The sequence below is a fragment of the Diceros bicornis genome, chromosome 40 (genome assembly GCF_020826845.1).
Source record: "Diceros bicornis minor isolate mBicDic1 chromosome 40, mDicBic1.mat.cur, whole genome shotgun sequence".
NCBI lineage: Eukaryota > Metazoa > Chordata > Mammalia > Perissodactyla > Rhinocerotidae > Diceros > Diceros bicornis.
The window spans coordinates 18,822,117-18,840,111 of NC_080779.1; the positions used below are offsets into that span (position 1 = coordinate 18,822,117).

The 17,995-nt window shown below is 41.3% G+C and overlaps 1 protein-coding gene across 1 annotated transcript in view; it reads left to right on the forward strand.

The window, feature by feature from the left end:
• The window catches only part of MERTK (MER proto-oncogene, tyrosine kinase), a 106,294-nt gene that overhangs the window by 47,079 nt on the left and 41,220 nt on the right, over positions 1 to 17,995 (forward strand). Inside the window, exons 5-7 of the mRNA XM_058534606.1 lie at positions 7,573 to 7,659; positions 10,389 to 10,504; positions 15,918 to 16,101. Coding sequence (XP_058390589.1) covers positions 7,573 to 7,659; positions 10,389 to 10,504; positions 15,918 to 16,101 — 387 coding nt within the window. The remainder of the gene's footprint in view (positions 1 to 7,572; positions 7,660 to 10,388; positions 10,505 to 15,917; positions 16,102 to 17,995) is intronic.

Here is a 17,995-nt window from a genome sequence, read left to right on the forward strand (position 1 = left end):
TCCATTTATGTAACTTTCTCCAAATGACAACGTTATAGTGACGGCAAACAGATCAGCCCTACTCAGGGGTTGGGGTGGGGGTAGGGTGTTCCTAAAAGGGGTACTGTGGGGGCTGCTTCTTTTTGGTAATGGAACAGTTCTGTATCTATGCACAAATCCGTACCTGTAATAAAATTTTATAGCACTATACACTCCCCTCGCGCCCAAAAACAAAACAAAAACTGGTGAAATTTGAATAAAGTCTGTTTTTTAGTTAATGGTATCATACCAAGTCACTTTCCTGGTTTTGATCATTGTGCTATGATTACATCAGATCTTATGATTAGGAGAAGCTGGGTGAAGAGTACACAGGAACTCTACTATTTCTGCAACTTCTTGTAAATCAACAGTTATTTCAGGGGCTGGCCCAAGTGGCATAGTGGTTAAGTTCGAGCGCTCTGCTTCGGCGGCCCGGGGTTCACAGGTTCCGGTCCTGGGCACGGACCTACACACCACTCATCAAGCCATGCTGTGGCGGCGTCCCACGTATAAAATAGAGGAAGATTGGCAACAGTTCCAATCTTCCAAACAGCTTCCAAACAGCTCAGGGCCAATCTTCCTTACACACACACACAAAATATGTATATATGTATATATATATATTTCAAAACAAAGTTCTTTTTTTTTTTTTTTTAAAGAAGCACTTTGTTATGGGTAAAACCAAATCCCAAAATAAAGAGCAGAAATGCAAAAAGCTTTTGCTGCGTGGTGTTTAATGGTGGAATACATTAGAGGTTAGAGGTTAGGATCCCCAGCTTGGACATGTAGACTGATACCACTTTACCTCTGTGTGTCCCTGGGCAAGTTGCTCAACTTTATATAAAATAGGGATAATAACAGTGTCTACTTCTAGAACATTTACGAGGATTCAGTGAAATAATGAATGTAAAGCCCTTGGTATAGGGGCAACCTGCAGGAATGACTCAAATGCTACTTGTTATAAATTTTTTGTATTGTTTTTATATGCAGTAGTTACCTAACTCACTGTCGATTTTGAGCTTCCTTTCTATTGAGTGATAGACTTATGCTGGTCTCTCTGGTTTTTATTTTTTAAAAATACTTATATTTAAATCTATATTTAGAAAACAGTGAAGCTAGCTTTTATTTTAATTGGTGGGATATAGTTATTAATATTCATTGTAATAACAACAGTAAGAATAATAAGTAGAATTTATATAAATCGGTTCATAATTCTCATAATACTTTCTATAAAGATTGACTTTGAACCTCATAGCAAGCTGTGATAAAGTTAGGCATTTTTAATACTCATTTTACAGATCAGAAAGAAATTTGGAGCGATTAGGGGACCTACTTGCTTAAGGTCTAGTCTTTATATGGCAGCTGGAATGATCCTGATAAAACACAGTAGATCATGTCAGTCTTCTGCTCAAAGCTCCAAGTGTCCCCTCCCCACTTAGAGAATGAAGCAAAGGCCTATCCCACCTCTTTCCTCTGCCTAGAACCTTCCCTCCCCTTCCCCTCAGTATAAACTTGGCCCATTTCCTCACCCAAGTCTTTCCTCAGAAAGCATTTCTCAAGGAGCCACCTCTGACCCGCATATTTATTTATTTATTTTTAAATTTTATTTATTTTTTTCCCCCAAAGCCCCAGTAGATAGTTGTACGTCATAGTTGCACATCCTTCTGGTTGCTGTATGTGGGACGCGGCCTCAGCATGGCCGGACAAGCGGTGCGTGGGTGCAGGCCCGGGATCTGAACCCGGGCCGCCAGCAGCGGAGCGCGCGCACCCAACTGCTAAGCCACGGGGCCGGCCCTGACCCGAATATTTAAAATCACAACCCACTTCTCCACCCACCCCTGACCCTCTGATCCTCTTCTATTTTTCCATAGTACTAATCACCTGCTGATAGAGCATGCTGCTAATTTATTAAAGTTATTGCTTCTCGCCCACTTCCCTCCATAAGAATGTGAACTCTGTAAGGGCAAAGATCTTTGTTTTGTTCATAGATAGATCCCAAGTGCCTGGGAAAATGTCTGACACAAGAGTAAACACTCAGTAAATATTTGTTGAGTGAATGAATTCAGAGCAGATAGTAAGTTCCAAGGTAATAAGCTACTTCATTTATGCAGCATATTCTTCTGTTTGTTGCCTCTTTTTGTAGAAAGGTGGACACTAGAAGCAAACAAGAAAGGACAGGATTGCTTAATCCAGAACTCAAAGAATTGGCCTAACTGCTCTTTCTTAAAAGTTGCCTCGTCAGCGATTCTGATTGTCCTTCCCTCAAGGGAACATCCTGTTCCTGAATGTTCCTTAAAATATCTTTCAGACCTTGTGTCAGAGTCTCTTTTTTTAAACCAGCGGAAGACCAAGCAAGAGGGGGATGAACCATCATAATGGAGCTAAGTGGGATGTAAGGCAGTAAGGGGGATGGCCCGCTGGAAGATGATGCGGCTCAGGGAGACTGTGGAGGCTCCCGTATTGGGGAACCTCAGGGAGAGAGTGGGTGGCAGGGTGGAGACTTGGGCGTGGTGGGAGGGGGTGGATGATTTTCTCGCCGGAAAGCCACAGGGTTTGGGCTATAAAACTTCAAGGTCTATTCCAGTCTGGTGGTTATTGTTCACCCAGAGAGAGAACAGGAACGTGAGGAGAGCTGTCTTTCCTAGTGCACGCTAGCTGCTATATTCAACCCAGGCTTATAAATGAGTTTCTAGTTGGGCAGCTAGTGCCATTAAATAAAGAAAGTGTAACTGAATACGTTAAGCAAAGATGACTGTATTTGGCCTTACGTGTCCATCTAGTTTTGGAGAAAGTTAACTTCGGTTTGAATCAGTTTCCTCTTCTCTCTCGTGGCATCTCTTTGGCCTGTGGGCATTCACCACCTCGGACCACGTGGAGAACTGCTGTCCTAGGTGGTTTGGCTGCTTCTGGGCAATTGGAATTGGTGTGGGTGCCTTGTGCCAGGGAATTTTCTACAGATTGTTCTCCTGACTTTGTATACACTTTGAAAAGAAACACGAAGAGGAAAAGTGACTTCCCGCCTAACCTAAAATCTTATCCCTCGTGAAGTGAAGCAGATTCACTTCCAGCGTTGATAAACCTTGCAGGACGGAAGGACAGTGGGCCAGAATTGTCTGACTTTGGGATCATAACTGGATAACAGATCTCAATGAAATAAATTCATCCTCTCACTTTATAGCAGGCCCACTCGTCCCCTCACAACCAGTTGGGAATGTGATTTTTAGTTTGTACTCAAGTGTTTCCCAAGAGTTTTGACAAGAGAAATTGAAGTCAAATGACTAGTTTTAACTTGTAAATGTCTGCTCAAATATATAAAAAATGTAAGTTGTTGTGTAGCAACTGCCTGTATTTTCTGATTGAGCCAAAGCCTGTTTTTCTAAATATAAGCCAGGTTTTGCAAGTTTCACGGAGTCTGGTGAAATGGGCATCTCATTTGGGAGCCGATGACCTGCAAGGTTAAAGGTGATACTTTAGCCTGAAAACTGAAGTGTCGCAGGTCTGGCTGTGAAGTAGTGATCTGCAGCACAGGCCCCAAGCGGTGGCTTAGAGGGGTCAGTGTCTCAATCCTCATCCAGTGTGTGTCCTCTTTCCTAAAATCAATGCCTGACAAAGTGCCCAAAATCCAGATGCTATCCCACCTCCTCTTTTCCACCTCCTGCTTCCCTATTATCTCTCCCTCCCTTTACCAAAGAGTCAAGACCTCTCTCTGGCTTATCTGGGGTCACTATGGGGCATCAGGTCTCAAATGGTTTGGTCTCAAGATCCATTGACAGTCTTAAAAATTATTGAGAACCAAAGAGTTTTTTTAATGTGAGTTACGTCTATTGATATTTACTGAATTAGAAATTAAAACTGAAAACTTTTAAAACACAAGAATACTTAAGCACACATTCCATAGCTAACACAGCTATGACATCGTCACACATCATACAGCCTCTGGAAAATTCCATCATACATTCTGGAGAGCATGAGAGTGAAAAGGGCAAATAACATATTATTATTATAAAAATGATTTTCAACTTGAGGACCCCAACAGCCTCTGGGATGCCCACAAGTTTCTAGACTACACTTTGAGAATGGCTGCTATAGGATATTGGCTGGAGGTTAAGAAATTTTCAGACCACATAGAAAATTCTAAATTTTGTTCAGCAAAGGAGTTGCCTTTCCAATAAAATTTTACTTTTTACATTTAAGAATTATATATGTTATTTTGATCAACTGTGCCCTAATACTACTTGTAAGGACAGTCTATCTAGAAGAAAATTTTTTTCCCATTTCAATGTATATGTGTATTTTTGTTGCCATGAAGTATCATAGGGTGATTAGTCAGCAACTTTCATACACACACATATATGCCATTAGGATAAAATTCTGCAGGGGAAGTAGAAAAGTCATGATGGAAAACTTCTGAATGCTGGGCAAGAATTGTTTCAGTGGGTAACATTGGGTCTCTCATCCTAGTAGTGTGTATGTTGCATGGAACCCTTTAAAAGAGTTTTACTTTAAAGTGTTAGGATATTCAGAGTACCTGAAATTACGTTCTTTGCAGCTGTTTAAATTATGAATAATTTAAGATGCAAACCTCAAAAAGTGTGAGAGGCTACATATGTGTTTCAGAATTCGTTAGGAGGAATACAAGCAGAAGATGTAAAGACTCCTGAGGCAGAGTATTCATAGGTGTCCTTTTACAGATGTGGCTAATGGGTTGGAAATAAATATTCCTCTACAGTGAAATAAATATTTTTCTAAACTATCACAAAAACTATTAGCAGTTTCATCTGTCACTGGAGAGGAGGTGACCAAATGTGAAAAATGTTGGCTCCTACCTGGAATTTTAGTTTCTTAGCACTTGGAATTGTTCAGAGAATCTAATTAAGCAATCCAGTTTAGGATTTTCCTCCAGTCTGAGGGAAATACTCCTCATCTTGGAAAATGAAAATACCTGAAGTATCTGTCACGTTCTGATATAACATTATTTTAGAGAAGTAAAAGGTCCCCATAAAATTTTAGGACAGAGATGCATAGGTTCCTTTTCCCCTTGAGGGGCCATGTCTAGTCTGCAGAACCAGGGCAAACTTCCATCTGGATGGAAAAGAACAAAAACCCACCAGCGCTGATTTTTCTGTGCACTTCTAATCCCTCAGGAGAAGCACCCACATAAAAGGGATCAGATTTGCATTTCTTCCTAGAACTCTTCTCCCAGACTCGGTCCTCTGGCCACCTGGCGCAGCCTCTGCGCAGCATTTGCCACGTGGGCATCCAACATGGCACAGCCTTTCTTGGCTGATGCCTGGCTGGGCTTCCCTCAGAGGCTTGTTCCCCTTTCATTTTTCAAATATTTAGTGACTCCATTAGTGACAAGTTTTGAATTTTAAAATTATCAGATGGAAAATTTCTTACCCAAGTAGACAGAAGAAAAAATAAGCTTTTCAGGGAAGAAACAAATGATGGTGTATTTTCAAGAATTTTATCTTTCTTCAATTCATGATTTGAACTTTGTGCCAGATGACGCCTTTGCATGCCAGAGATAGAGAAGTTTCCATATTACACTAGATGGTACGTGGCTGTGATTTTTAAAAATAACTTTTTAAAAAAATTTTTAGAATAGATTTAGATTTATAGAAAAATTGTGGAGATAGTACAAGTATTTCCATAAACGCCACCCCATTCCTCTCTTATTAACATCTTACATTAATGTGGTACATTTGTTACAGTTAATGAACCAATACTGATGCATTATTATTAACTGAAGTCCATACTTTATTCAGATTTCCTTAGTTTTTACCTAATATCCTTTGACTCATCCTGCATTTGATCCAGTATTTAGTTGTCATATCTCTTTAGGCTTCTCTTGGTTGTGACAATTTCTCAAACTTTCCTTGTGTTTAATGACCTTGACAGTTTTGAGGAGTACTGGTCAGGTTTTTTATAGAATATCCCACAGTTTAGACCTGTCTGATGTTTTTCTCATTTTTCTCATGATTAGATTTGTGTTATATGTTTTGGGGAGGAAGACCGCAGAGGGGAAGTACCATTTTCATCACATCATATCGAGGGTACATTCTGTCAACATGACTTATCATTGTTGGGGTTGACCATGATCATCTGGCTGAGCTAGTGTTTGTCACTGTCTCCACTCTAAAGTTTTTCTTTTATTCCCCTTTCCATACTGTCATCTTTGGAAGGAAGTCACTATGTGCGGCCCACACTTAAGGAGTTGGGAGTTAATGTTCCTCCTTCTTGAGGGCAGAGCACCTACATAAGTTATTTGGAATTCTTCTGCATGGGAGATTTGTCTCTTCTTCCCCATTTATTTAATCATTTATTTAGATCAATTTAGACTCATGGATGTTTATTTTATACTTTGGGTTAGTGACAATCCAATGCTACTTCATTTATTTTCTTACTCAAATTGTTCCAGCTTTGGCCATTGGGAATTCTTTCAGTTGGCTCCTGTGTCTCTTTGCCATACCTCCATCACTGTGTGTGTGTATATTGTATGCTGTTTGTGTTATATTTTGCTCCAGGCTCATCTTACATGTTTCAATCTGAGAATCAGCCACTTCTCCAAGGAGCTCTGGTTACTTTTATTGGAGAATAGTATTAGAAACCAAGATCTGGGTTAACTCTCTTCCTTTCTATCTAAAATTAATGAATTGGGCCGGCCCCGTGGCTTAGCGGTTGGGTGCGCATGCTCCACTGCGGGCGGCCTGGGTTCGGATCCTGGGCATGCACCGATGCACTGCTTCTCTGGCCACGCTGAGGCTGCGTCCCACATGCAGCAACTAGAAGGATGTGCAGCTATGACATACAGCTTTCTACTGGGGCTTTGGGGGGAAGATAAATAAATGAATAAAATTATAAAGAAAAATAAAAAAATAAAAAAATAAAATTAATGAATCAACTGATTTTTTCTTATTTCTAAGATGTCTTCAAACCTCTGAAACGATAGAATTTTTCTTCATTCAGCACTACTGTCTTCATTTCGAGTAATTTTCAAGTAATAATAATGCCTGGTGTTTATATAATGATTCCTTATGAATTGACTGACTTTTACTATTAAAAAAGGATTCATTAACAGATCATCTGAAATTGTAAAAACGGTGACTTTTATCCTGCTGTCTCTGGTCTTCTGAAATGTCCGTAGTGTGAGACATAGTATGTACCGGGGGGCTGAGCAGGCAGGGGACTGTCTGGGTGAGCCTCAGAAACCAGTTTTCTTGATATTGGGGCCAGCAGTTCCCATACTGCCTTGCAGAAATTTAAAAATCTAAATGATTCTGCTCTGGTACCTAACATCTCACCATCAGGGAAAAATAAAGGATTTGAATGAAGAACCGGTGCCTTTTAGGCCCAGCGGTGCCTTGCTCCTGGTACCTAGGGTTTAATCCCAGGTTTGTTTTTCAAACACCAGCACACTTTTTAAATGAACTTTGCGTTTATGGCTTGAAGCAATGGACCAAGAAGTAAAAGAATGCCAAGTCAACCGCAGGACTCTGGTGAACAGCAGCCTGTTTCTCTGTGGCTGCTCTCACGGGTCTCTTTCCACTCCAGGTCTGACTGAGACAGCCGTCTTCAGTTGTGAGGCCCACAATGACAAAGGGCTGACCGTGTCCAAGGGCGTGCAGATCAACATCAAAGGTAAGCGGCGGGGCCAGGTCCGTCACGCGTGCGTGTGCTGGCAGCTGGGTGGGGAGATGAGCGTGAGCTCTGCAGCTAGTTGCCTGGCTTTGAGCCCTTGCTTCCCCACTGACTTCCTTGGTGGCCTTGGACAAGGTGGCCCTGTGAAATGGGAATAAATGCAGCAACTGCCTATTCTTGAGGCTTAAATGAGATAATGCAGGTAAAAGCACTCCCACCAGTGTCTGGCACAGTCTTTGGTGAACAGTAGCTAGTTTACTTCTGCCGAGTCTGAGAAGAAAATAGGCTGAAATGTTTACCCTTGATCATCTTAGCTCTGGTTTTCACTTTTCCATCTGCCACCTTGAACTAGTCCCCACTGCCCCTTGAAGAGCACCCCCGGGGGTGGGGCGGCTTTGGGCATTGATGAAAGGAATGGGCTCCGTCCTTCCCAGGGCAGCTGGGGCTGAATTCAGCAAGTCTCCACCAGCTGCTGCTCTGAGGGAGGGAGAGCAAGTCAGAGTCACTCTTCTCCAGGGCCCAATGCTCCTGTCCCTCCTTCTCCTAATCTCTTGCTCCCTCTGAGCTGGGATATAACATAATGGAGGGCATTATGTTTGAAGGAAGGTCCCCAAACTAGTGGAGACATTGCCATCCAGTCATCTGCCTCTTCCTCCTCCTTCTGTGGGATCAAAGGTATTTAAACCCAAAACTTGAAAGGAAAGGAAAACCTAAAAGTAAATGCTGTCTTTTTATCCCTTTTCAAATCATCTTCCTTGCACCCTTTCGTAGAAATTCAAGCAAATTTTATGTTTTAGTATTTGTTCTTAATTTAAATATTGAGAAGCAAATACTGAGTTCATATTCCGTTTGGTCTTATCCTTGGAGAAACAACACGAAGAAGAAACAGAATGTGTGTAATAATGAGTTAAAGGTTGGATAATATACAGCAGGGGATTCAAAATTACAAAAGGAGTGATACTTTAAAAAGGTAGTGACGTTTAGTTTCAGCAAATCAACTCGATGAAGGCCATGAGAGGGCATTTTCTAAAGTTCATGGGAAGAAAAAACTGAGCGCACTGGAAGTTACTACTGGAGGAACTGTATAACTTCCTTCCTTCATGACAAATCCCATTATTACAGTTTTCAAAAGACATGTTGGGAATTTCAGGAATTCATGAGTGGGCGTAAATTTATAGACATTTTCATAAAATATAAACATCTTAAAATTTAAAAATCCATAAAATGAGAAGCACTTTAATTTTATGCTTCATACAGAAGTTTAGCTATGATTTTTTTTTTTTTAACAAATGCTATTTCCAAAGCTTATGTTTTTTGGCTTTCATTTATTTAAAAATTTATTTCAAAGCAACCAAGACTCCCTTCTTCTAATCTGTTATTAAGTATAGTATATGTGGCCGTATTTTGATCTGGACAGGCAGATGTTTTAGAGCAGTTCTACAAATAATCTATATAGGGAAGAGAGTCAAACAAAATGCTGACTCTTTTCCACTCACCAAGTTGCATGTCTACTCGTAAAACCGAAACTCCTGAACACGGTGCTCAGTGCACGCTTAATCTGGTCACAGCCCTGCTACCCCTTATCTCCTGCCCATCCTTTCATCTATCTATCCCCTTTAATAAAGAGGGCCTTTAACTGTGCCTGGAGCCCTACAGCCGGCTAAGTGATGACCAGACTCCCCAGTCCCTGGTGCTCACATGGTCTGCTCCCTGCCTCCCACAACCAGCCTCCAGTGTCCTGTTGAGGGACATGAGCTCTGGGGTCAGACAGAGTTCAAGTCACCGTTCTACTGCTTACAGCTCTGTGACCTATGGCAACTTTTTAACTTCTCTGATCCTTAGTTTCCTCATCCGTGAATGGGAATTGTAAGACTACCACTCTGATAGGCTTCTAGTAATGATTAAATGAAGTCCAGAAAGTACTGACACATAGTAAGCACACAGAAACATTAGTCATCACTTGTGCTTGTAAGTGTGAATGTCACTGTTAATTAAGAGTTAAATTTAGCACAAGAAAATAAGATCCCCAAACTTTGGATCCTTCTTAGATTCTAATTGAAATACCTATCCACTTCCCACAAGTGGCTGAGGTCATCGCACGGTCATTGTGGTATCCTCTCCCCTCTCCCCACCATGCAGATACAGTTGGCTCTTTTGCTTGAAGTGACTCACCTGTTTTCTCAGCCTAGAAAGCTTCTCCTCCCCCTACACAAACACACACACACACACACACACACACACACACACACATGCACACAAACGCACACTCCCGTGGCACTCCTCTCTTCTTGGCACAGGGCACTCTTGTCCTCGGTTAATGTGAGTCTCCTCCACTGGGCTGTGTGCTCCTCAAGGTCAGGGCCGTGGCTCTGCACCCCCATTTAGAGCACTTGTGCCCAGCAACGTGCCCGTACACAGTAGGATTGTGAACACAAGCTCGGTGAAGGAAATATGTGTCTCCACATCCTTTTCCAGCTGAAAGTTCTCACTTCATCAGCGGGCAGGAAAGCATTCCATTTCTCCCGCCCGGGCAGCTGTCCTATCGCTGGAAGACCCATCTGTAGGCTGATACCATTACCCTCAGGCCTAGGGTGGCTCCTCTTTAAAACATGTTTAGTTTTCTAAATCTTAAGCAAGGGAAACAGGCTTGGTCTTAATGTGTGTGTTTGGTAGCTATGGCCTCCTGTGGTTTATAATTGTGTTTGTGTACGTCTTTGTTTTTTACGTAGCAATTCCCTCCCCACCAACGGAAGTCAGCATCCACAACAGTACCGCACACAGCGTCCTGGTCTCCTGGGTCCTGGGCTTTGATGGATACTCCCCATTCAGGAACTGCAGCATCCAGGTAAACCTCCAAGACGAAGACGGAACTAGCTGTTTGGTGCTCGGTGGGTTTGCCTGATTTTTCTTCCTCCTGAGGATGGGCGCTGAGAGCATTCAACACCTCCATTCAGAGTCCCTTGACCTCCCCACTGCTCGGTGTCTGCCGTGCATGCGCCATTTTATGGTACTCAGCCCCAGGATGCTGCCTTCTGCCTGTGTGTGGTCCAGGGCCCAACCAGAGGGAAATGTTTTCAAGATAGAACGTCATGAGACCAGGGAGAATTAATTTTTAAGGCACAAAAACACATCTCTACATTACGACTGGCTTGTGACCAAGAGTTCAGGAAGCCAGGTACTCCCCAGCCTGGATCCTCTGGGCTGGTGGCCATGGAGGACAGACGGGCAACCATGAGACAGGTCATCTTCGCTGCTGAATGTGGCACTGTGGCCCGGGGCTCCCAGGGATACCTGGGGATTACAGGCCTTCCAGAGTCTTCACCCACTACCTAAAATTGGTATAAAAAAGTGCTGTTAAGAAACATAGATTAGTCACCCTAAGATGATACCTTGCCATGATGTAGGCTCTGCTCTGAGTGTTCATTTCATAGAAGTGGAAAGCAATAACGCCACCATTCATTGAGTGCCCACAATGGCCTCAGGACTTTGCAGACGTTATCTTACTTACAGCCCACGCCAGCACTGCAGGCTCAGAGTACACACAGAGCCTGTGAGTGGAGAACCGGAATTCAGGCCCGCAAAGCTCTGATGCCCAAAGCAGCGTTCAGAGCCTTCTCCTCCAAGTCTCAGGAGAGACATTGCGGGTGGGAACAGGTAATTGAACACGTGTGGAATATCCGCTGAAAACACGGGTGGATTCTGCCTTGTATTTGATCGTACAATAGGGTAAGGAATTGTTATTGTTCTTAGTTTCATGAATGTCTAGTCTTATTAGAAACAAGTTAGCCTGACCCAGGCCACTCATGCCAACTCAGCTTAGACAAATGACTTCCAAAGAATTTTATGTGTTGACAGCCAGAGTTGTTTTTCTTTTTTTTTTCTAAATATATATATATATTTTTGTGTGTGAGGAAGATCAGCCCTGAGCTAACATCCATGCTAATCCTCCTCTTTTTGCTGAGGAAGACCGGCTCTGAGCTAACATCTATTGCCAATCCTCCTCCTTTTTTTACCCCCAAAGCCCCAGTAGATAGTTGTATGTCATAGCTGCACATCCTTCTAGTTGCTGTATGTGGGACGCGGCCTCAGCATGGCCGGAGAAGCAGTGCATCGGTGTGCACCCGGGATCCGAACCCAGGCCGCCAGCAGCGGAGCACGCGCACTTAACCGCTAAGCCATGGGGCCGGCCCCGACAACCAGAGTTTTTAATACCAGATGGAATTAGTTTCTCTGGTCTTATTGCCTCCCCCTCTCATCTAACAGCTCTTCCTTCTCTGAAGGATAAAAATCATGTATTATCCCCAAAATAGCCTCAACCCTCACCTCACCACCCCCAGCCTTGCTTAATTCTTGCCCAACTTTATTTGTAAACCTCCCAGGTACTGGTAAGTGTTAGGAATTCTTATTGTGTCTACAAAGTCCTCACCAAGGATATCCTTTTTTAACAGGTTTTTTTGAGGTATGTTTCACATACCATAATATCCACCCATTTAAATTGTATAATTCAATGGCTTTTAGTCTATTCACAGAGTTCTGCAACCATCACCACTAATTATGTCTATATTTCTAAGAGATCTTGGTCTGTAGTTTTCTTGTGTTAGATTTTTCTGGTTTTGGTTTTGGGGTGATACTGGCCTTATAGAATGAGTTGGGAAGTGTTCCTTCCTCCTCTGTTTTTGGAAAAGTTTGTGAAAGATTGATGTTAATTCTTCTTTAAATATTTGGTAGAAATCACCAGCAAGGGCATCTGGTCCTAAGCTTTTCTTTGTGGGAGGGTTTTTGAATGCTAGCTCAATATTTTTACTTGGTATAGATCTATTCAAATTTTCTATTTCTTCTTGGGTCAGTTTTGGTAGTTTGTGTGTTTCTAGGAATTTGTCCATTTCCTCTAGGTTATCTAATTTGTTAGTATACGGTTATTCATAATATTCCATTACAATCTTTTTCTTCTTTGAGGTTAGTAGTAATGTCTCCTCTTTCAGTCTGGATTTTAGTAGTTTGAGTCTTCTCTCTTATTTTTCCTGGTGAGTCTAGCTGAAGATTTGTCAATTTTATTGATCTTTTTGAAGAACCAACTTTTGGTTTTGTGAATTTTTTCTATTGTTTTTCTATTCTCTACTTCATTCATTTCTGCCCTAATCTTTATTTCCTTTCCGCTGTTTGCTTTAGCTTAGTTGTTGTTGTTTCTTAAGGTGAAAGGTTAAGTAACTGATTTTAAATTTCTTCTTTTTTAATATATGCATTTATACTATACATTTCCGTTTAAGCACTGGGTTAGTTGCATCCCATAAGTTTTAGTATTTGGATTTTTTTTCCCATTTATCTCAAGTATTTTTCTCATTTCCTTTATTTCTTCTTTTTCTTGTTGATTATTTAGTAATGTGTTGTTTAGGTTTCACATGGTTGTGAATTTCTCAAATTTTCTTTCTTTGTTGATTTCTAATGTTATTCCATTGTGTTTGGAGGATGTACTTAGTATGATTTCCATCCTTGGAAATTTATTAAAGTTTGCTTTATGGCCTAGTATTTGTTCTGTCCTGGAGAATGTTCCATGTGCATTTGAGGCGAAGGCATATTCGGCTGTTACTGGGTGGAGTGTTCTGTATGTCTGTGAGGTCTAGTTGGTGTATGGTCTTGTTCACTTCTTCTATGTCCTGTTAATCTTCTGCGTCGTGGTTCTATCTGTTAATGAAAGTGGGGAATTGAGGTCTCAACTATTTTTTTTTTGAATTGTCTGTTTCTCCCTTCAGTTCTATCAGTTTTTGCTTCATGTATCCCAGGGCTCTGTCGTTAGGAACAACCAGGGCCTGATTCCATAAATGGGGACATAACTGTCTCTATATATGGATGTAGCTGAAGCATGGACTTGCCCTTTTTAAAACTGCTGCTGAGTGGTATGAAGAGTCCAAGAGGACTTGAGGCTCCTTCCCACAGGAGGATGGTTACCTTCAGGGAGACTTTGAGGAAGAGGACTGCCCCCACCTTGAGAGAGTGGGTCTCAGGGTGGACATGAGGTGGAGTAGGGTGGTTGGAAGTTCTGAAAACACCGGGTCACCCCTGAAGGTGGAAGGTGGTCGCACACAAGCTTCACCTGATCTCTCTCTCTCTTTTCCTTGGCGTTGGGTGGCCATGGCATGAGTGAAAAACCCTGTGACTGCCAAATTGCAGGCCCCTCTTGCCCACCTTGGATCCTGTGGTGCCAGACATAGTTATTCTGTCTTTGCCCCACCAGCCAGCTTAGCCTCCTTCACCCACTCTCCTTTCCATCTCTGATAGGGTTACCGAATTTAGCAAATAAGAATACAGGACACCCAGTTAAATTACGTGAGCAATTTTGTGACATACCTATACATATAATTATTTGTTGTTTACCTGAAATTCAAATATAAGTGGGTGTCCTTTATTTTCTCTGGCAGTCTTAGTGGAGTTAGTCAGGACTGGCTCTCTAAGTTATACTGTTATATTCTGTTGAGTAACTGTGTATTCCCATTTCTGAGGGAACTAGGTACAGTTTGTAGCAGGTTCCCGATTCATTACAATTTTAAACTCTGACTTGGTGACAAATGAATGTTTTGGATCAGATTCAGATCCACACACTAGCAGGACACACCCTCTCACTTCCTTTGGTCCTGATGTTAGCTCTTTCTTCACCCATTTTTAGGCTGCATACTCCATTTCTATTTTTAATTCTCTCACGTACTTCTTGCCATTACGTGCCTTGTTTTCTCCTAGTATCCACTGAGAAGGACTGTTATAGAAACCCCATCTTTTTCCAGAACCACACTCTCAATGAGTGTCCCTGTGCCTGGAAATGCTCCACATTTGCTCCGGAAATGGGGCAGGGGTGGAGAGCCAAAGGTTTCCTCGACCTTAGTTTCAGTAGTTGGTCACCAGGAAGTAGGTACATACTCTAAACTGAAGAAACAAAAAGTAATTTCTGCCAAGAACCACCACCAAGATAAGCACACAGCTCCTTGTTTCTCCTCTGGTGGCTCCGCAGGCCAACTGGTGCCTTCTTGTCACCCATTGGAGTCTGCGGGTCTGAGTCAGAGGAGGGACTCGGCCCCGACACCACCCTTGTGGTATTCACTAGTGGATTTGGAATTCCGAAATGTTGATTCGTGGCCCCTTGGCCTAAATTTCAAACATGTATATCCTGAAATAACAGCATTGTGTATCCACACCCCATAATTGCAAGCCCATTATTATCAGGAATACATTTGGTGGGTTTAAGACTTTTTCCCAAATTGTTTGTGGTGGCATCTGTTTAATCCAATACTATTTTGTCTTTTCTGATTTTATAAGTACTATATACTGTAGAAATTCTGAAAAATGTATAGTGAAAAAAAACCTCTCCCTTATCCCCATTCCCAGACAGGAGGTATGCTTAAAGAAAAAGGTAGAAATTTCACCTAGGACTAGATTTTTGCTGGGAATCCCCCCCTCTTGCCTCTGCATACAGAGGACGTCTGAAGAGGGATGTGGAGAGTCTGGTGGCGTTTATGGAGGGCAAGATGAAGAGAAGAACTCAGAGGAAAGAGCTGATATGTTTTAAAGAAAAGTTTGTTGGGTGAGGTACACATGACCCTTTCCTATGTCTCCCCACCAAAAAATGTCATAAAATCTGAATTATCTGTGTATGGTTTTGGAGTTGAATTTATATTGGGGTGGGAGTGGGGCTAAGAATAAAGGACACGCTAAAATTAGCCTCAAGGCAAGAGCAGAGTTCCTCAGGTTATGTAATGAAAAGAAATACAGATTTTTTTTTTTTAATCAAGTATTTCATCTTCTAAAGTAGAGTTGGGAGATGTTTTCTTGAAAGAGCCAGATAGTGTATATTTTAGGCTTTGCCACCACATACGATGTCTGTTGTCTCTGTTGCATATTCTGTGAAACAGCTGCAAGAAGTTATCAAGAATTGAGGTGGTTCTGAGAGAGGAAGGGCTACTTTATTTTATTTTGTATTATACTATAAATTATAGTAATTATAATATTATAATAATGACTGTTTGCTCTGTTACGTGCCACAGTGAGAACACTTATTTTAGGTATTTTCCCCAGGTCTTCAATTGTTGCTCAAGTAGCATGAGTAACACACAGTAATGCTGGGGGGGGAAATTAGTAGGTGGCCTGAAAGGAAGCAGGTACATCCCCTCAGAGGAGAGGAAGGGCCGCGTGCACCGAATGTGTGAGTGCCCCACGTCTAACATTCCCTCTACCTGACTAATGCCTGGTCCACGTTTTTGCTTTTTATTTAGGTCAAGGAAGTTGATCCGCTGAGTAATGGTTCAGTCATGATTTTTAACACCTCTGCTTCTCCACATCTGTATCAAATTGAGCAGCTGCACGCTCTGGCTAATTACAGCATTGGTGTGGCCTGTATGAATGAAATTGGCTGGTCTGCAGTGAGCCCTTGGATTCTGGCCAGCACAACTGAAGGAGGTACTTCCTGGAGTTCAGAATGAATAGTGCCCCTGATGGCATGTGGGTAAACAAATCCTTCCCAGTGGCCTGATTTAGAGTAAATTTTGCTTTGTGTGGTCTTTGTCTGTGGAGGAGAATTTTATCAAGGTGGCCAATGAAAATGGGAAGGAAGATATTTCCTTCTATACTTTAAAAGGGTTTAGTGGCAAAACTTACTATGTAAGTATGTTTTCTTTTACATAAGAAGGTATTAATAGCAGCACACTCTTTATAGCATATACTTTTTTTTTTTTTTTTTTTTTTGCTGAGGAAGGTTCACAACGAGCTTGTTTTTGCTTGAGGAAGACTGTCCCTGAGCTAACAACTGTGCCAATCTTCCTCTTTTTTTTGCTTGAGGAGGATTAGCCCTGAGCTAACAACTGTGCTGATCTTCCTCTTTTTTTGCTTGAGGAAGATTGTCCCTGAGCTAACATCTGGGCCGATCTTCCTCTATTTTGTATGTGGGTTGCCACCACAGCATGGCTGACAAGTGATATAGGTCCACACCCGGGATCTGAACCTGTGAACCCTGGGCCGCCAAAGTGGTGCATGCCGAACTCAACCACTAAGCCACAGGGCTAGCCCCAGCATATACTATTTTAATTAAGATATAATAATATAAAATTTATTACTCATAGTATCAAACTCAAGGGAACTAATGAATGTGAAGGTGGCTAAAATTCACAGCACCTGCTCTGTGCCAGGGACCATGTTAGGTGCGTTACATGCATTATTTCATTAGATCCTCATAGCAACCCTATGAAGTAGGTAATGTTATCGCTATATTATCTTGCTCATAGCAAATTTTATTTACATCTTTAAACTTTAAAGAATTTTCTGTGTGCTGCTTTTGATTTCGGAGATTTTTTTCCTTTTCTATGCATATTGGAAAGAATATTGTAGTTCCGTTAAATTTGAATTGCACAGTTTCTATCATTTCTCAATTTAGAGCTCTAGATCACTCAGAATGTTTCCTGCCCTTAACTCCAGCCTCACATAATCAGCTCTAGTCTTAATGCAGACTGTGGGACACGTCGGGGACACAAATTGTTAGGGCTTAATCCTTGCACAAATGAAACTAGTGCCAAAATTGTAAAATGTCTTCCTTTCTCAAATGAGAAAGAAAAACTTATAAGAACAATTTCTATATGGTGTGTTTAATTTTCACTCATTTCAAAATACTTTCCGATTTCTGTTTCGCTTTCTTCTTTGACCCATTAGTTATTTAGGTTTGTAACTTAGTTCCAAAATATTTGGGGGTTTTCTAGAGATCTTTGTATCATTGATTTCTAATTTCATTCTCTTAGGGCCAGAGAACATAATTTGTATCACTTGAATCCTTTTAAATTTATTGAGACTCATTTTATAGCCCAGAATATGTTCTCTCTTGATAAAATGTTCTGTGTGCACTTGAAGAGAATGTATATTCTGCTCTGATTATATGGAGTGTTCTATAAATGTCAACTTGGTCAAGTTGGTTCACGGTGTTTTTCAAATTGTATTCTTACTGATTTTCTGCCTACTTCTTCTATCAATTATTTAGAGAGGGGCATTGAAATCTGTGGTTATAGTTGTGAATTTATGTATTTCTGTTTGCAGTTCTAGCAGGTGTAGCTTCAAACATTTTGAAGCTCTGTTATTTTGTGGATAAATGTTTAATATTACTGTGCTCTCCTAATAAATTGGCCACTTTATCATTATGAAATTATTTCTTTATCCTTGGTGATACTATTTTCTGTGAAATCTCCTTTGTCTGAGATTAATATAGCCTTTCTTTTGATTACATGGTATGTCTTTTATTCATAATTATTTTTAACTTATTTATATCTTTATATTCAAGATGTGTTTCATATAGACAGCATATATTTTGGTC